Source organism: Nerophis lumbriciformis, linkage group LG24, assembly GCF_033978685.3.
Source record: "Nerophis lumbriciformis linkage group LG24, RoL_Nlum_v2.1, whole genome shotgun sequence".
In the NCBI taxonomy this organism is placed as follows: Eukaryota; Metazoa; Chordata; class Actinopteri; order Syngnathiformes; family Syngnathidae; genus Nerophis; species Nerophis lumbriciformis.
The window spans coordinates 17,792,297-17,813,689 of NC_084571.2; the positions used below are offsets into that span (position 1 = coordinate 17,792,297).

Genomic DNA, 21,393 nt, shown 5'->3' on the forward strand with positions numbered 1-21,393 from the left:
TACAAATAAGTGAACATTGAAGTGTCAAATACAACTAAGTGTCCATTAAAGTGTCAAATACAACTAAGTGTCCATTAAAGTGTCAAATACAACTAAGTGTACAGTAATGTGTCAAATACAATTAAGTGTACATTAAAGTGTCAAATACAACTAAATATACATTAAAGTGTCAAATACAACTAAGTGTACATGTGTACTTTATTCATGGTGATTGCTTTTAACGTTTACAAAATATCAACAAAGATTGTTACTGGTTGCTAATTCTTATTTCCTGTTAATATCCGCTTACTTTCTGTTAATATCTGCTTACTTCCTGTTACTACCCTTGGTACCAGCTTACGTGTGATGTACTGACACATCAACTGTTACTGTATATTATTATAATTATTAATATACATGCTAATTTCCTGTTAAAAACTGCTTACTTCCTGTTAATAACTGCTTACTTCCTGTTGTAACATAATTCCATCAACACGTCTTAAACTTTACCAATCACATTTCTTCTAACTATTAGCACGTCTGCTCCTGGCTTGTTTAACCTGATCCTCCACTGATAATAAAACTTCAAATAGTGAGAAATGTAGTTTATCTTCTGCAGTGTAGGTGATTATTTTCATGACCTTTTGGGAGCGGCTCTACACTGTGGATGGAGACACATCCCTACCTTCAGACACGCTGTCATGGCAACAGAATGTACACTTCCTGTGTAAGTGTAGTGTACTATAAAGATGTTTTGGAGGTGAAGGAGGAGTGAAGGCGGAGCTAAAAGAAAGGTATATTTATTGATAAAAAGTGAAAACGGTTGTTTCTACCAGGAGCTGAAGTCTCCCAAGCTGCTCTTGCCTTTGGTCTTCTTGGAAGGTCCACTCTCTTCTTCTGCAGCCTCACCTTTCCTGCAAGAGACACCCACACATTGTATTCTTCTTCTTCTTCTTGGTGAACATGATCTAAGTCACTTCCTGACTCTACAAGACACACCCACACATTTTATTCTTCTTCTTGGTGAAAATGTTCCAAGTCACTTCCTGACTCAAACCAACGCAAACACACAACTTCACTATCTTCAAAAACATCGATATCTTTCATAACATTGATATCTTCCATAACATCGATAACTTCCATAACACCGATAACTTCAGTCACTTCCTCAGTAACTTGAGTAATTCTAATAACTTCTGTAACTCCTTCAATAACAAGTTGATTAAGTTGAGTAATTTCAATGATTTGGGAAAGTTGAGTTAGTTAAGTAACTTCAGTAAGTAACTGCAATAAGTTGAGTAACTGCAATAAGTTGAGTAACTTTAAAGTAAGTGCAATAAGTTGAGTTACTTTAAAGTAAGTGCAATAAGTTGAGTAACTTTAAAGTAACTGTAATAAGTTGAGTAACTTTAAAGTAACTGCAAAAAGTTGAGTAACTTTAAAGTAACTGCAATAAGTTGAGTAACTTACGCTGCAGTAGGGTTGATATATTTGCCAACTCCTTGCTTGAAGGTCTTTGGTGCCTCCTTAGTCTTCTTCATGGAGACCTGCTGCTTCTCCTCATCCTCCTTCTGACGCTCCTTCACCCGCTCAGCAGCAATCTGACACACAACAAGTCATGTTCCATTGCCACAAGTCATGTTCCATTGCCAAAGTTGACACAAGTCATGTTCCATTGTCACAAATCATGTTCCATTGCCAAAGTTGACACAAGTCATGTTCCATTGTCACAAATCATGTTCCATTGCCAAAGTTGACACAAGTCATGTTCCATTGCCAAAGTTGACACAAGTCATGTTCCATTGTCACAAATCATGTTCCATTGCCAAAGTTGACACAAGTCATGTTCCATTGCCACAACAAGTCATATTCCATTGCCAAAGTTGACACAAGTCATGTTCCATTGCCACAACAAGTCATATTTGATTGCCAAAGTTGACAAGTCATGTTCCATTGCCACAACAAGTCATGTTCCATTGCCAAAGTTGACACAAGTAATGTTCCATTGTCACAAGTCATGTTCCATTGCCAAAGTTGACACAAGTCATGTTCCATTGCCACAACAAGTCATATTTGATTGCCAAAGTTGACACAAGTCATGTTCCATTGCCAAAGTTGACAAGTCATGTTCCATTGCCACAACAAGTCATGTTCCATTGCCAAAGTTGACACAAGTCATGTTCCATTGTCACAACAAGTCATGCTCCATTGCCAAAGTTGACACAACAAGTCATGTTCCATTGCCAAAGTTGACACAAGTCATGTTCCATTGTCACAACAAGTCATGTTCCATTGCCACAACAAGTCATGTTCCATTGCCACAAGTCATGTTCCATTGCCACAACAAGTCATATTCCATTGCCAAAGTTGACACAAGTAATGTTCCATTGCCACAAGTCATGTTCCATTGCCAAAGTTGACACAAGTCATGTTCCATTGCCACAACAAGTCATGTTCCATTGCCACAACAAGTCATGTTCCATTGCCAAAGTTGACACAAGTCATGTTCCATTGTCACAACAAGTCATGTTCCATTGTCACAACAAGTCATGTTCCATTGCCAAAGTTGACGCAAGTCATGTTCCATTGCCAAAGTTGACAAAACAAGTCATGTTCCATTGCCAAAGTTGAAACAACAAGTCATGTTCCATTGCCACAACAAGTCATGTTCCATTGCCAAAGTTGACACAAGTCATGTTCCATTGTCACAAAGAGTCATGTTCCATTGCCAAAGTTGACACAACAAGTCATGTTCCATTGCCAAAGTTGACAAAACAAGTCATGTTCCATTGCCAAAGTTGACAAAACAAGTCATGTTCCATTGCCAAAGTTGACACAAGTCATGTTCCATTGCCACAACAAGTCATGTTTCATTGCCACAACAAGTCATATTCCGTTGACAAGTCATGTTCCATTGCCAAAGTTGACACAAGGCATGTTCCATTGCCACAACAAGTCATGTTCAATTGCCAAAGTTGACACAAGTCATGTTCCATTGTCACAAGTCATGTTCCATTGCCAAAGTTGACACAACAAGTCATGTTCCATTGCCAAAGTTGACACAACAAGTCATGTTCCATTGCCACAACAAGTCATGTTCCATTGCCACAACAAGTCATGTTCCATTGCCAAAGTTGACACAAGTCATGTTCCATTGTCACAACAAGTCATGTTCCATTGTCACAACAAGTCATGTTCCATTGCCAAAGTTGACGCAAGTCATGTTCCATTGCCAAAGTTGACAAAACAAGTCATGTTCCATTGCCAAAGTTGAAACAACAAGTCATGTTCCATTGCCACAACAAGTCATGTTCCATTGCCAAAGTTGACACAAGTCATGTTCCATTGTCACAAAGAGTCATGTTCCATTGCCAAAGTTGACACAACAAGTCATGTTCCATTGCCAAAGTTGACAAAACAAGTCATGTTCCATTGCCAAAGTTGACAAAACAAGTCATGTTCCATTGCCAAAGTTGACACAAGTCATGTTCCATTGCCACAACAAGTCATGTTTCATTGCCACAACAAGTCATATTCCGTTGACAAGTCATGTTCCATTGCCAAAGTTGACACAAGGCATGTTCCATTGCCACAACAAGTCATGTTCAATTGCCAAAGTTGACACAAGTCATGTTCCATTGTCACAAGTCATGTTCCATTGCCAAAGTTGACAAAACAAGTCATGTTCCATTGCCAAAGTTGAAACAACAAGTCATGTTCCATTGCCACAACAAGTCATGTTCCATTGCCAAAGTTGACACAAGTCATGTTCCATTGTCACAAAGAGTCATGTTCCATTGCCAAAGTTGACACAACAAGTCATGTTCCATTGCCAAAGTTGACAAAACAAGTCATGTTCCATTGCCAAAGTTGACAAAACAAGTCATGTTCCATTGCCAAAGTTGACACAAGTCATGTTCCATTGCCACAACAAGTCATGTTTCATTGCCACAACAAGTCATATTCCGTTGACAAGTCATGTTCCATTGCCAAAGTTGACACAAGGCATGTTCCATTGCCACAACAAGTCATGTTCAATTGCCAAAGTTGACACAAGTCATGTTCCATTGTCACAAGTCATGTTCCATTGCCAAAGTTGACACAACAAGTCATGTTCCATTGCCAAAGTTGACACAACAAGTCATGTTCCATTGCCACAACAAGTCATGTTCCATTGCCACAACAAGTCATGTTCCATTGCCAAAGTTGACACAAGTCATGTTCCATTGTCACAACAAGTCATGTTCCATTGTCACAACAAGTCATGTTCCATTGCCAAAGTTGACGCAAGTCATGTTCCATTGCCAAAGTTGACAAAACAAGTCATGTTCCATTGCCAAAGTTGAAACAACAAGTCATGTTCCATTGCCACAACAAGTCATGTTCCATTGCCAAAGTTGACACAAGTCATGTTCCATTGTCACAAAGAGTCATGTTCCATTGCCAAAGTTGACACAACAAGTCATGTTCCATTGCCAAAGTTGACAAAACAAGTCATGTTCCATTGCCAAAGTTGACAAAACAAGTCATGTTCCATTGCCAAAGTTGACACAAGTCATGTTCCATTGCCACAACAAGTCATGTTTCATTGCCACAACAAGTCATATTCCGTTGACAAGTCATGTTCCATTGCCAAAGTTGACACAAGGCATGTTCCATTGCCACAACAAGTCATGTTCAATTGCCAAAGTTGACACAAGTCATGTTCCATTGTCACAAGTCATGTTCCATTGCCAAAGTTGACACAACAAGTCATGTTCCATTGCCAAAGTTGACACAACAAGTCATGTTCCATTGCCACAACAAGTCATGTTCCATTGCCAAACTTGACACAAGTCATGTTCCATTGTCACAAGTCATGTTCCATTGCCAAAGTTGACACAACAAGTCATGTTCCATTGCCACAACAAGTCATGTTCCATTGCCAAAGTTGACACAAGTCAGGTTCCATTGTCACAACAAGTCATGTTCCATTGCCAAAGTTGACACAACAAGTCATGTTCCATTGCCACAACAAGTCATATTCCATTGCCAAAGTTGACACAAGTCATGTTCCATTGCCAAAGTTGACAAGTCATGTTCCATTGCCACAACAAGTCATGTTCCATTGTCACAACAAGTCATGTTCCATTGCCAAAGTTGACACAAGTCATGTTCCATGGTCACAAGTCATGTTCCATTGCCAAAGTTGACACAAGTCATGTTCCATTGCCAAAGTTGACACAAGTCATGTTCCATTGCCAAAGTTGACACAAGTCATGTTCCATTGCCACAACAAGTCATGTTCCATTGCCAAAGTTGACATATGTCATGTTCCATTGTCACAACAAGTTATGTTCCATTGCCAAAGTTGACACAAGTCATGTTCCATTGCCACAACAAGTCATGTTCCATTGCCACAACAAGTCATGTTCCATTGCCAAAGTTGACACAAGTCATGTTCCTTTGTCACAACAAGTTATGTTCCATTGCCAAAGTTGACACAACAAGTCATGTTCCATTGCCACAACAAGTCATGTTCCATTGCCAAAGTTGACACAAGTCATGTTCCATTGTCACAACAAGTCATGTTCCATTGCCAAAGTTGACACGAGTCATGTTCCATTGTCACAAGTCATGTTCCATTGCCACAACAAGTCATGTTCCATTGCCACAACAAGTCATGTTCCATTGCCAAAGTTGACACAAGTCATGTTCCTTTGACACAACAAGTTATGTTCCATTGCCAAAGTTGACACAACAAGTCATGTTCCATTGCCACAACAAGTCATGTTCCATTGCCAAAGTTGACACAACAAGTCATGTTCCATTGCCACAACAAGTCATGTTCCATTGCCAAAGTTGACACAAGTCATGTTCCATTGCCAAAGTTGACACAAGTCATGTTCCATTGCCAAAGTTGACACAAGTCATGTTCCATTGTCACAACAAGTCATGTTCCATTGCCAAAGTTGACACAAGTCATGTTCCATTGTCACAAGTCATGTTCCATTGCCACAACAAGTCATGTTCCATTGCCACAACAAGTCATATTCCATTGCCAAAGTTGACACAAGTAATGTTCCATTGCCACAAGTCATGTTCCATTGCCAAAGTTGACACAAGTCATGTTCCATTGCCACAACAAGTCATGTTCCATTGCCACAACAAGTCATGTTCCATTGCCAAAGTTGACACAAGTCATGTTCCATTGTCACAAGTCATGTTCCATTGCCAAAGTTGACGCAAGTCATGTTCCATTGCCAAAGTTGACAAAACAAGTCATGTTCCATTGCCAAAGTTGAAACAACAAGTCATGTTCCATTGCCACAACAAGTCATGTTCCATTGCCAAAGTTGACACAAGTCATGTTCCATTGTCACAACAAGTCATGTTCCATTGCCAAAGTTGACACAAGTCATGTTCCATTGCCAAAGTTGACACAAGTCATGTTCCATTGTCACAACAAGTCATGTTCCATTGCCAAAGTTGACACAAGTCATGTTCCATTGTCACAAGTCATGTTCCATTGCCACAACAAGTCATGTTCCATTGCCACAACAAGTCATGTTCCATTGCCAAAGTTGACACAAGTCATGTTCCTTTGACACAACAAGTTATGTTCCATTGCCAAAGTTGACACAACAAGTCATGTTCCATTGCCACAACAAGTCATGTTCCATTGCCAAAGTTGACACAAGTCATGTTCCATTGCCAAAGTTGACACAAGTCATGTTCCATTGCCAAAGTTGACACAAGTCATGTTCCATTGTCACAACAAGTCATGTTCCATTGCCAAAGTTGACACAAGTCATGTTCCATTGTCACAAGTCATGTTCCATTGCCACAACAAGTCATGTTCCATTGCCACAACAAGTCATATTCCATTGCCAAAGTTGACACAAGTAATGTTCCATTGCCACAAGTCATGTTCCATTGCCAAAGTTGACACAAGTCATGTTCCATTGCCACAACAAGTCATGTTCCATTGCCAAAGTTGACAGAAGTCATGTTCCATTGTCACAAGTCATGTTCCATTGCCAAAGTTGACGCAAGTCATGTTCCATTGCCAAAGTTGACAAAACAAGTCATGTTCCATTGCCAAAGTTGAAACAACAAGTCATGTTCCATTGCCACAACAAGTCATGTTCCATTGCCAAAGTTGACACAAGTCATGTTCCATTGTCACAAAGAGTTATGTTCCATTGCCGAAGTTGACAAAACAAGTCATGTTCCATTGCCACAACAAGTCATGTTCCATTGCCAAAGTTGACACAAGTCATGTTCCATTGTCACAACAAGTCATGTTTCATTGCCACAACAAGTCATATTCCATTGCCAAAGTTGACAAGTCATGTTCCATTGCCAAAGTTGACACAAGGCATTTTCCATTGCCACAACAAGTCATGTTCCATTGTCACAACAAGTCATGTTCCATTGCCAAACTTGACACAAGTCATGTTCCATTGTCACAAGTCATGTTCCATTGCCAAAGTTGACACAACAAGTCATGTTCCATTGCCAAAGTTGACACAACAAGTCAGGTTCCATTGTCACAACAAGTCATGTTCCATTGCCAAAGTTGACACAACATGTCATGTTCCATTGCCAAAGTTGACACAACAAGTCAGGTTCCATTGTCGCAACAAGTCATGTTCCATTGCCAAAGTTGACACAACAAGTCAGGTTCCATTGTCACAAGTCATGTTCCATTGCCAAAGTTGACACAACAAGTCATGTTCCATAGCCACAAGTCATGTTCCATTGCCAAAGTTGACACAACAAGTCATGTTCCATTGCCAAAGTTGACACAAGTCATGTTCCATTGCCACAACAAGTCATGTTCCATTGCCACAACAAGTCATGTTCCATTGCCAAAGTTGACACAAGTCATGTTCCATTGCCACAAGTCATGTTCCATTGCCAAAGTTGACAAGTCATGTTCCATTGCCACAAGTCATGTTCCATTGTCACAACAAGTCATGTTCCATTGCCAAAGTTGACGCAAGTCATGTTCCATTGCCAAAGTTGACAAAACAAGTCATGTTCCATTGCCAAAGTTGAAACAACAAGTCATGTTCCATTGCCACAACAAGTCATGTTCCATTGCCAAAGTTGACACAAGTCATGTTCCATTGTCACAAAGAGTCATGTTCCATTGCCAAAGTTGACACAACAAGTCATGTTCCATTGCCAAAGTTGACAAAACAAGTCATGTTCCATTGCCAAAGTTGACAAAACAAGTCATGTTCCATTGCCAAAGTTGACACAAGTCATGTTCCATTGCCACAACAAGTCATGTTTCATTGCCACAACAAGTCATATTCCGTTGACAAGTCATGTTCCATTGCCAAAGTTGACACAAGGCATGTTCCATTGCCACAACAAGTCATGTTCAATTGCCAAAGTTGACACAAGTCATGTTCCATTGTCACAAGTCATGTTCCATTGCCAAAGTTGACACAACAAGTCATGTTCCATTGCCAAAGTTGACACAACAAGTCATGTTCCATTGCCACAACAAGTCATGTTCCATTGCCAAACTTGACACAAGTCATGTTCCATTGTCACAAGTCATGTTCCATTGCCAAAGTTGACACAACAAGTCATGTTCCATTGCCACAACAAGTCATGTTCCATTGCCAAAGTTGACACAAGTCAGGTTCCATTGTCACAACAAGTCATGTTCCATTGCCAAAGTTGACACAACAAGTCATGTTCCATTGCCACAACAAGTCATATTCCATTGCCAAAGTTGACACAAGTCATGTTCCATTGCCAAAGTTGACAAGTCATGTTCCATTGCCACAACAAGTCATGTTCCATTGTCACAACAAGTCATGTTCCATTGCCAAAGTTGACACAAGTCATGTTCCATGGTCACAAGTCATGTTCCATTGCCAAAGTTGACACAAGTCATGTTCCATTGCCAAAGTTGACACAAGTCATGTTCCATTGCCAAAGTTGACACAAGTCATGTTCCATTGCCACAACAAGTCATGTTCCATTGCCAAAGTTGACATATGTCATGTTCCATTGTCACAACAAGTTATGTTCCATTGCCAAAGTTGACACAAGTCATGTTCCATTGCCACAACAAGTCATGTTCCATTGCCACAACAAGTCATGTTCCATTGCCAAAGTTGACACAAGTCATGTTCCTTTGTCACAACAAGTTATGTTCCATTGCCAAAGTTGACACAAGTCATGTTCCATTGCCAAAGTTGACACAAGTCATGTTCCATTGCCAAAGTTGACACAAGTCATGTTCCATTGCCACAACAAGTCATGTTCCATTGCCAAAGTTGACATATGTCATGTTCCATTGTCACAACAAGTTATGTTCCATTGCCAAAGTTGACACAAGTCATGTTCCATTGCCACAACAAGTCATGTTCCATTGCCACAACAAGTCATGTTCCATTGCCAAAGTTGACACAAGTCATGTTCCTTTGTCACAACAAGTTATGTTCCATTGCCAAAGTTGACACAACAAGTCATGTTCCATTGCCACAACAAGTCATGTTCCATTGCCAAAGTTGACACAAGTCATGTTCCATTGCCAAAGTTGACACAAGTCATGTTCCATTGTCACAACAAGTCATGTTCCATTGCCAAAGTTGACACGAGTCATGTTCCATTGTCACAAGTCATGTTCCATTGCCACAACAAGTCATGTTCCATTGCCACAAGTCATGTTCCATTGCCAAAGTTGACACAAGTCATGTTCCTTTGACACAACAAGTTATGTTCCATTGCCAAAGTTGACACAACAAGTCATGTTCCATTGCCACAACAAGTCATGTTCCATTGCCAAAGTTGACACAACAAGTCATGTTCCATTGCCACAACAAGTCATGTTCCATTGCCAAAGTTGACACAAGTCATGTTCCATTGCCAAAGTTGACACAAGTCATGTTCCATTGCCAAAGTTGACACAAGTCATGTTCCATTGTCACAACAAGTCATGTTCCATTGCCAAAGTTGACACAAGTCATGTTCCATTGTCACAAGTCATGTTCCATTGCCACAACAAGTCATGTTCCATTGCCACAACAAGTCATATTCCATTGCCAAAGTTGACACAAGTAATGTTCCATTGCCACAAGTCATGTTCCATTGTCAAAGTTGACACAAGTCATGTTCCATTGCCACAACAAGTCATGTTCCATTGCCACAACAAGTCATGTTCCATTGCCAAAGTTGACACAAGTCATGTTCCATTGTCACAAGTCATGTTCCATTGCCAAAGTTGACGCAAGTCATGTTCCATTGCCAAAGTTGACAAAACAAGTCATGTTCCATTGCCAAAGTTGAAACAACAAGTCATGTTCCATTGCCACAACAAGTCATGTTCCATTGCCAAAGTTGACACAAGTCATGTTCCATTGTCACAACAAGTCATGTTCCATTGCCAAAGTTGACACAAGTCATGTTCCATTGCCAAAGTTGACACAAGTCATGTTCCATTGTCACAACAAGTCATGTTCCATTGCCAAAGTTGACACAAGTCATGTTCCATTGTCACAAGTCATGTTCCATTGCCACAACAAGTCATGTTCCATTGCCACAACAAGTCATGTTCCATTGCCAAAGTTGACACAAGTCATGTTCCTTTGACACAACAAGTTATGTTCCATTGCCAAAGTTGACACAACAAGTCATGTTCCATTGCCACAACAAGTCATGTTCCATTGCCAAAGTTGACACAAGTCATGTTCCATTGCCAAAGTTGACACAAGTCATGTTCCATTGCCAAAGTTGACACAAGTCATGTTCCATTGCCAAAGTTGACACAAGTCATGTTCCATTGTCACAAGTCATGTTCCATTGCCACAACAAGTCATGTTCCATTGCCACAACAAGTCATATTCCATTGCCAAAGTTGACACAAGTAATGTTCCATTGCCACAAGTCATGTTCCATTGCCAAAGTTGACACAAGTCATGTTCCATTGCCACAACAAGTCATGTTCCATTGCCAAAGTTGACAGAAGTCATGTTCCATTGTCACAAGTCATGTTCCATTGCCAAAGTTGACGCAAGTCATGTTCCATTGCCAAAGTTGACAAAACAAGTCATGTTCCATTGCCAAAGTTGAAACAACAAGTCATGTTCCATTGCCACAACAAGTCATGTTCCATTGCCAAAGTTGACACAAGTCATGTTCCATTGTCACAAAGAGTTATGTTCCATTGCCGAAGTTGACAAAACAAGTCATGTTCCATTGCCACAACAAGTCATGTTCCATTGCCAAAGTTGACACAAGTCATGTTCCATTGTCACAACAAGTCATGTTTCATTGCCACAACAAGTCATATTCCATTGCCAAAGTTGACAAGTCATGTTCCATTGCCAAAGTTGACACAAGGCATTTTCCATTGCCACAACAAGTCATGTTCCATTGTCACAACAAGTCATGTTCCATTGCCAAACTTGACACAAGTCATGTTCCATTGTCACAAGTCATGTTCCATTGCCAAAGTTGACACAACAAGTCATGTTCCATTGCCAAAGTTGACACAACAAGTCAGGTTCCATTGTCACAACAAGTCATGTTCCATTTCCAAAGTTGACACAACATGTCATGTTCCATTGCCAAAGTTGACACAACAAGTCAGGTTCCATTGTCGCAACAAGTCATGTTCCATTGCCAAAGTTGACACAACAAGTCAGGTTCCATTGTCACAAGTCATGTTCCATTGCCAAAGTTGACACAACAAGTCATGTTCCATAGCCACAAGTCATGTTCCATTGCCAAGGTTGACACAACAAGTCATGTTCCATTGCCAAAGTTGACACAACAAGTCATGTTCCATTGCCACAACAAGTCATGTTCCATTGCCAAAGTTGACACAAGTCATGTTCCATTGCCACAAGTCATGTTCCATTGCCAAAGTTGACAAGTCATGTTCCATTGCCACAAGTCATGTTCCATTGTCACAACAAGTCATGTTCCATTGCCAAAGTTGACGCAAGTCATGTTCCATTGCCAAAGTTGACAAAACAAGTCATGTTCCATTGCCAAAGTTGAAACAACAAGTCATGTTCCATTGCCACAACAAGTCATGTTCCATTGCCAAAGTTGACACAAGTCATGTTCCATTGTCACAAAGAGTCATGTTCCATTGCCAAAGTTGACACAAGTCATGTTCCATTGCCAAAGTTGACACAAGTCATGTTCCATTGTCACAAGTCATGTTCCATTGCCACAACAAGTCATGTTCCATTGCCACAACAAGTCATATTCCATTGCCAAAGTTGACACAAGTAATGTTCCATTGCCACAAGTCATGTTCCATTGCCAAAGTTGACACAAGTCATGTTCCATTGCCACAACAAGTCATGTTCCATTGCCAAAGTTGACAGAAGTCATGTTCCATTGTCACAAGTCATGTTCCATTGCCAAAGTTGACGCAAGTCATGTTCCATTGCCAAAGTTGACAAAACAAGTCATGTTCCATTGCCAAAGTTGAAACAACAAGTCATGTTCCATTGCCACAACAAGTCATGTTCCATTGCCAAAGTTGACACAAGTCATGTTCCATTGTCACAAAGAGTTATGTTCCATTGCCGAAGTTGACAAAACAAGTCATGTTCCATTGCCACAACAAGTCATGTTCCATTGCCAAAGTTGACACAAGTCATGTTCCATTGTCACAACAAGTCATGTTTCATTGCCACAACAAGTCATATTCCATTGCCAAAGTTGACAAGTCATGTTCCATTGCCAAAGTTGACACAAGGCATTTTCCATTGCCACAACAAGTCGTGTTCCATTGTCACAACAAGTCATGTTCCATTGCCAAACTTGACACAAGTCATGTTCCATTGTCACAAGTCATGTTCCATTGCCAAAGTTGACACAACAAGTCATGTTCCATTGCCAAAGTTGACACAACAAGTCAGGTTCCATTGTCACAACAAGTCATGTTCCATTGCCAAAGTTGACACAACATGTCATGTTCCATTGCCAAAGTTGACACAACAAGTCAGGTTCCATTGTCGCAACAAGTCATGTTCCATTGCCAAAGTTGACACAACAAGTCAGGTTCCATTGTCACAAGTCATGTTCCATTGCCAAAGTTGACACAACAAGTCATGTTCCATAGCCACAAGTCATGTTCCATTGCCAAGGTTGACACAACAAGTCATGTTCCATTGCCAAAGTTGACACAACAAGTCATGTTCCATTGCCACAACAAGTCATGTTCCATTGCCAAAGTTGACACAAGTCATGTTCCATTGCCACAAGTCATGTTCCATTGCCAAAGTTGACAAGTCATGTTCCATTGCCACAAGTCATGTTCCATTGTCACAACAAGTCATGTTCCATTGCCAAAGTTGACGCAAGTCATGTTCCATTGCCAAAGTTGACAAAACAAGTCATGTTCCATTGCCAAAGTTGAAACAACAAGTCATGTTCCATTGCCACAACAAGTCATGTTCCATTGCCAAAGTTGACACAAGTCATGTTCCATTGTCACAAAGAGTCATGTTCCATTGCCAAAGTTGACACAAGTCATGTTCCATTGCCAAAGTTGACAAAACAAGTCATGTTCCATTGCCAAAGTTGACACAACAAGTCATGTTCCATTGCCACAACAAGTCATGTTCCATTGCCAAAGTTGACACAAGTCATGTTCCATTGTCACAACAAGTCATGTTTCATTGCCACAACAAGTCATATTCCATTGCCAAAGTTGACAAGTCATGTTCCATTGCCAAAGTTGACACAAGGCATGTTCCATTGCCACAACAAGTCATGTTCCATTGCCACAAGTCATGTTCCATTGCCACAACAAGTCATGTTCCATTGCCAAAGTTGACACAAGTCATGTTCCATTGTCACAAGTCATGTTCCATTGCCAAAGTTGACACAACAAGTCATGTTCCATTGCCAAAGTTGACACATGTCATGTTCCATTGCCAAAGTTGACACAACAAGTCAGGTTCCATTGCCAAAGTTGACACAACATGTCATGTTCCATAGCCACAACAAGTCATGTTCCATTGCCAAAGTTGACACAACAAGTCATGTTCCATTGCCAAAGTTGACACAACAAGTCATGTTCCATTGCCACAACAAGTCATGTTCCATTGCCACAACAAGTCATGTTCCATTGCCACAACAAGTCATGTTCCATTGCCACAACAAGTCATATTCCATTGCCACAACAAGTCATATTCCATTGCCAAAGTTGACACAAGTCATGTTTCATTGCCACAAGTCATGTTCCATTGCCACAACAAGTCATGTTCCATTGTCACAACAAGTCATGTTCCATTGCCAAAGTTGACACAAGTCATGTTCCATTGCCAAAGTTGACACAAGTCATGTTCCATTGCCAAAGTTGACACAAGTCATGTTTCATTGCCAAAGTTGACACAAGTCATGTTCCATTGCCACAACAAGTCATGTTCCATTACCAAAGTTGACACAAGTCATGTTCCATTGTCACAACAAGTTATGTTCCATTGCCAAAGTTGACACAAGTCATGTTCCATTGCCACAACAAGTCATGTTCCATTGCCACAACAAGTCATGTTCCATTGCCACAAGTCATGTTCCATTGCCAAAGTTGACACAAGTCATGTTCCATTGCCAAAGTTGACACAAGTCATGTTCCTTTGTCACAACAAGTTATGTTCCATTGCCGAAGTTGACACAAGTCATGTTCCATTGCCAAAGTTGACACAAGTCATGTTCCTTTGTCACAACAAGTTATGTTCCATTGCCAAAGTTGACACAAGTCATGTTCCATTGCCAAAGTTGACACAAGTCATGTTCCATTGTCACAACAAGTCATGTTCCATTGCCAAAGTTGACACAAGTCATGTTCCATTGTCACAACAAGTTACGTTCCATTGCCAAAATTGACACAACAAGTCATGTTCCATTGTCACAACAAGTCATGTTCCATTGCCAAAGTTGACACAACAAGTCATGTTCCATTGCCAAAGTTGACACAAGTCATGTTCCATTGCTACAACAAGTCATGTTCCATTGCCAAAGTTGACACAAGTCATGTTCCATTGTCACAACAAGTCATGTTCCATTGCCAAAGTTGACACAAGTCATGTTCCATTGCCACAACAAGTTATGTTCTATTGCCAAAGTTGACACAAGTCATGTTCCATTGTCACAACAAGTCATGTTCCATTGCCACAAGTCATGTTCCATTGCCAAAGTTGACACAAGTCATGTTCCATTGTCACAACAAGTTATGTTCCATTGCCAAAGTTGACACAAGTCATGTTCCATTGCCACAACAAGTCATGTTCCATTGCCAAAGTTGACACAAGTCATGTTCCTTTGTCACAACAAGTTATGTTCCATTGCCAAAGTTGACACAACCAAGTCATGTTCCATTGCCACAACAAGTCATGTTCCATTGCCAAAGTTGACACAAGTCATGTTCCATTGTCACAACAAGTCATGTTCCATTGCCAAAGTTGACACAAGTCATGTTCCATTGTCACAACAAGTCATGTTCCATTGCCAAAGTTGACACAAGTCATGTTCCATTGTCACAACAAGTTATGTTCCATTGCCAAAATTGCCACAAGTCATGTTCCATTGCCACAACAAGTCATGTTCCATTACCAGAGTTGACACAAGTCATGTTCCATTGTCACAACAAGTTATGTTCCATTGCCAAAGTTGACACAAGTCATGTTCCATTGCCACAACAAGTCATGTTCCATTGCCACAACAAGTCATGTTCCATTGCCACAAGTCATGTTCCATTGCCAAAGTTGACACAAGTCATGTTCCTTTGTCACAACAAGTTATGTTCCATTGCCAAAGTTGACACAAGTCATGTTCCATTGCCAAAGTTGACACAAGTCATGTTCCTTTGTCACAACAAGTTATGTTCCATTGCCAAAGTTGACACAAGTCATGTTCCATTGCCAAAGTTGACACAAGTCATGTTCCATTGTCACAACAAGTCATGTTCCATTGCCAAAGTTGACACAAGTCATGTTCCATTGTCACAACAAGTTACGTTCCATTGCCAAAATTGACACAAGTCATGTTCCATTGCCACAACAAGTCATGTTCCTTTGCCAAAGTTGACAAGTCATGTTCCATTGTCACAATAAGTCATGTTCCATTGCCAAAGTTGACACAACAAGTCATGTTCCATTGCCAAAGTTGACACAAGTCATGTTCCATTGCTACAACAAGTCATGTTCCATTGCCAAAGTTGACACAAGTCATGTTCCATTGTCACAACAAGTCATGTTCCATTGCCAAAGTTGACACAAGTCATGTTCCATTGCCACAACAAGTTATGTTCTATTGCCAAAGTTGACACAAGTCATGTTCCATTGTCACAACAAGTCATGTTCCATTGCCACAAGTCATGTTCCATTGCCACAACAAGTCATGTTCCATTGCCAAAGTTGACACAAGTCATGTTCCATTGTCACAACAAGTTATGTTCCATTGCCAAAGTTGACACAAGTCATGTTCCATTGCCACAACAAGTCATGTTCCATTGCCAAAGTTGACACAAGTCATGTTCCATTGTCACAACAAGTTATGTTCCATTGCCAAAGTTGACACAAGTCATGTTCCATTGCCACAACAAGTCATGTTCCATTGCCAAAGTTGACACAAGTCATGTTCCTTTGTCACAACAAGTTATGTTCCATTGCCAAAGTTGACACAACCAAGTCATGTTCCATTGCCAAAGTTGACACAAGTCATGTTCCTTTGTCACAACAAGTTATGTTCCATTGCCAAAGTTGACACAACAAGTCATGTTCCATTGCCAAAGTTGACACAAGTCATGTTCCTTTGTCACAACAAGTTATGTTCCATTGCCAAAGTTGACACAACCAAGTTATGTTCCATTGCCAAAGTTGACACAACCAAGTCATGTTCCATTGCCAAAGTTGACACAAGTCATGTTCCATTGTCACAACAAGTCATGTTCCATTGCCAAAGTTGACACAAGTCATGTTCCATTGTCACAACAAGTCATGTTCCATTGCCAAAGTTGACACAAGTCATGTTCCATTGTCACAACAAGTTATGTTCCATTGCCAAAATTGCCACAAGTCATGTTCCATTGCCACAACAAGTCATGTTCCATTGCCAAAGTTGACACAAGTCATGTTCCATTGTCACAACAAGTCATGTTCCATTGCCAAAGTTGACACAAGTCATGTTCCATTGTCAGAACAAGTCATGTTCCATTGCCAAAGTTGACACAAGTCATGTTCCATTGCCAAAGTTGACACAAGTCATGTTCCTTTGTCACAACAAGTTATGTTCCATTGCCAAAGTTGACACAAGTCATGTTCCATTGCCAAAGTTGACACAAGTCATGTTCCTTTGTCACAACAAGTTATGTTCCATTGCCAAAGTTGACACAAGTCATGTTCCATTGCCAAAGTTGACACAAGTCATGTTCCATTGTCACAACAAGTCATGTTCCATTGCCAAAGTTGACACAAGTCATGTTCCATTGTCACAACAAGTTACGTTCCATTGCAAAAATTGACACAAGTCATGTTCCATTGCCACAACAAGTCATGTTCCTTTGCCAAAGTTGACACAAGTCATGTTCCATTGTCACAACAAGTCATGTTCCATTGCCAAAGTTGACACAACAAGTCATGTTCCATTGCCAAAGTTGACACAAGTCATGTTCCATTGCTACAACAAGTCATGTTCCATTGCCAAAGTTGACACAAGTCATGTTCCATTGTCACAACAAGTCATGTTCCATTGCCAAAGTTGACACAAGTCATGTTCCATTGCCACAACAAGTTATGTTCTATTGCCAAAGTTGACACAAGTCATGTTCCATTGTCACAACAAGTCATGTTCCATTGCCACAAGTCATGTTCCATTGCCACAACAAGTCATGTTCCATTGCCAAAGTTGACACAAGTCATGTTCCATTGTCACAACAAGTTATGTTCCATTGCCAAAGTTGACACAAGTCATGTTCCATTGCCACAACAAGTCATGTTCCATTGCCAAAGTTGACACAAGTCATGTTCCATTGTCACAACAAGTTATGTTCCATTGCCAAAGTTGACACAAGTCATGTTCCATTGCCACAACAAGTCATGTTCCATTGCCAAAGTTGACACAAGTCATGTTCCTTTGTCACAACAAGTTATGTTCCATTGCCAAAGTTGACACAACCAAGTCATGTTCCATTGCCAAAGTTGACACAAGTCATGTTCCTTTGTCACAACAAGTTATGTTCCATTGCCAAAGTTGACACAACAAGTCATGTTCCATTGCCAAAGTTGACACAAGTCATGTTCCTTTGTCACAACAAGTTATGTTCCATTGCCAAAGTTGACACAACCAAGTTATGTTCCATTGCCAAAGTTGACACAACCAAGTCATGTTCCATTGCCAAAGTTGACACAAGTCATGTTCCATTGTCACAACAAGTCATGTTCCATTGCCAAAGTTGACACAAGTCATGTTCCATTGTCACAACAAGTCATGTTCCATTGCCAAAGTTGACACAAGTCATGTTCCATTGTCACAACAAGTTATGTTCCATTGCCAAAATTGCCACAAGTCATGTTCCATTGCCACAACAAGTCATGTTCCATTGCCAAAGTTGACACAAGTCATGTTCCATTGTCACAACAAGTCATGTTCCATTGCCAAAGTTGACACAAGTCATGTTCCATTGTCAGAACAAGTCATGTTCCATTGCCAAAGTTGACACAAGTCATGTTCCATTGCCAAAGTTGACACAAGTCATGTTCCTTTGTCACAACAAGTTATGTTCCATTGCCAAAGTTGACACAAGTCATGTTCCATTGCCAAAGTTGACACAAGTCATGTTCCTTTGTCACAACAAGTTATGTTCCATTGCCAAAGTTGACACAACCAAGTTATGTTCCATTGCCAAAGTTGACACAACCAAGTCATGTTCCATTGCCAAAGTTGACACAAGTCATGTTCCATTGTCACAACAAGTCATGTTCCATTGCCAAAGTTGACACAAGTCATGTTCCATTGTCACAACAAGTCATGTTCCATTGCCAAAGTTGACACAAGTCATGTTCCATTGTCACAACAAGTTATGTTCCATTGCCAAAGTTGACACAACCAAGTTATGTTCCATTGCCAAAGTTGACACAACCAAGTCATGTTCCATTGCCAAAGTTGACACAAGTCATGTTCCATTGTCACAACAAGTCATGTTCCATTGCCAAAGTTGACACAAGTCATGTTCCATTGTCACAACAAGTCATGTTCCATTGCCAAAGTTGACACAAGTCATGTTCCATTGTCACAACAAGTTATGTTCCATTGCCAAAATTGCCACAAGTCATGTTCCATTGCCACAACAAGTCATGTTCCATTGCCAAAATTGCCACAAGTCATGTTCCATTGCCACAACAAGTCATGTTCCATTGCCAAAGTTGACACAAGTCATGTTCCATTGTCACAACAAGTCATGTTCCATTGCCAAAGTTGACACAAGTCATGTTCCATTGTCAGAACAAGTCATGTTCCATTGCCAAAGTTGACACAAGTCATGTTCCATTGCCAAAGTTGACACAAGTCATGTTCCTTTGTCACAACAAGTTATGTTCCATTGCCAAAGTTGACACAACCAAGTTATGTTCCATTGCCAAAGTTGACACAACCAAGTCATGTTCCATTGCCAAAGTTGACACAAGTCATGTTCCATTGTCACAACAAGTCATGTTCCATTGCCAAAGTTGACACAAGTCATGTTCCATTGTCACAACAAGTCATGTTCCATTGCCAAAGTTGACACAAGTCATGTTCCATTGTCACAACAAGTTATGTTCCATTGCCAAAATTGCCACAAGTCATGTTCCATTGCCACAACAAGTCATGTTCCATTGCCAAAGTTGACACAAGTCATGTTCCATTGTCACAACAAGTCATGTTCCATTGCCAAAGTTGACACAAGTCATGTTCCATTGTCAGAACAAGTCATGTTCCATTGCCAAAGTTGACACAAGTCATGTTCCATTGCCAAAGTTGACACAAGTCATGTTCCTTTGTCACAACAAGTTATGTTCCATTGCCAAAGTTGACACAAGTCATGTTCCATTGCCAAAGTTGACACAAGTCATGTTCCTTTGTCACAACAAGTTATGTTCCATTGCCAAAGTTGACACAAGTCATGTTCCATTGCCAAAGTTGACACAAGTCATGTTCCATTGTCACAACAAGTCATGTTCCATTGCCAAAGTTGACACAAGTCATGTTCCATTGTCACAACAAGTTACGTTCCATTGCAAAAATTGACACAAGTCATGTTCCATTGCCACAACAAGTCATGTTCCTTTGCCAAAGTTGACACAAGTCATGTTCCATTGTCACAACAAGTCATGTTCCATTGCCAAAGTTGACACAACAAGTCATGTTCCATTGCCAAAGTTGACACAAGTCATGTTCCATTGCTACAACAAGTCATGTTCCATTGCCAAAGTTGACACAAGTCATGTTCCATTGTCACAACAAGTCATGTTCCATTGCCAAAGTTGACACAAGTCATGTTCCATTGCCACAACAAGTTATGTTCTATTGCCAAAGTTGACACAAGTCATGTTCCATTGTCACAACAAGTCATGTTCCATTGCCACAAGTCATGTTCCATTGCCACAACAAGTCATGTTCCATTGCCAAAGTTGACACAAGTCATGTTCCATTGTCACAACAAGTTATGTTCCATTGCCAAAGTTGACACAAGTCATGTTCCATTGCCACAACAAGTCATGTTCCATTGCCAAAGTTGACACAAGTCATGTTCCATTGTCACAACAAGTTATGTTCCATTGCCAAAGTTGACACAAGTCATGTTCCATTGCCACAACAAGTCATGTTCCATTGCCAAAGTTGACACAAGTCATGTTCCTTTGTCACAACAAGTTATGTTCCATTGCCAAAGTTGACACAACCAAGTCATGTTCCATTGCCAAAGTTGACACAAGTCATGTTCCTTTGTCACAACAAGTTATGTTCCATTGCCAAAGTTGACACAACAAGTCATGTTCCATTGCCAAAGTTGACACAAGTCATGTTCCTTTGTCACAACAAGTTATGTTCCATTGCCAAAGTTGACACAACCAAGTTATGTTCCATTGCCAAAGTTGACACAACCAAGTCATGTTCCATTGCCAAAGTTGACACAAGTCATGTTCCATTGTCACAACAAGTCATGTTCCATTGCCAAAGTTGACACAAGTCATGTTCCATTGTCACAACAAGTCATGTTCCATTGCCAAAGTTGACACAAGTCATGTTCCATTGTCACAACAAGTTATGTTCCATTGCCAAAATTGCCACAAGTCATGTTCCATTGCCACAACAAGTCATGTTCCATTGCCAAAGTTGACACAAGTCATGTTCCATTGTCACAACAAGTCATGTTCCATTGCCAAAGTTGACACAAGTCATGTTCCA

At 40.4% G+C, this 21,393-nt stretch overlaps 1 protein-coding gene across 2 annotated transcripts in view; it reads right to left on the bottom strand.

The window, feature by feature from the left end:
- Positions 1 to 763: 763 nt before the first annotated feature.
- Positions 764 to 21,393, bottom strand: part of ppil2 (peptidylprolyl isomerase (cyclophilin)-like 2) — a 57,322-nt gene continuing 36,692 nt past the window's right edge. For both annotated transcript variants that reach the window (XM_061981735.2, XM_061981736.2), the window contains exons 20-21: positions 1,450 to 1,580; positions 764 to 893 (exon numbers count right to left, since the gene is read on the bottom strand). In XM_061981735.2, the coding sequence (XP_061837719.1) occupies positions 809 to 893; positions 1,450 to 1,580 (216 nt within the window). In that variant the 3' untranslated portion in view covers positions 764 to 808. The remainder of the gene's footprint in view (positions 894 to 1,449; positions 1,581 to 21,393) is intronic.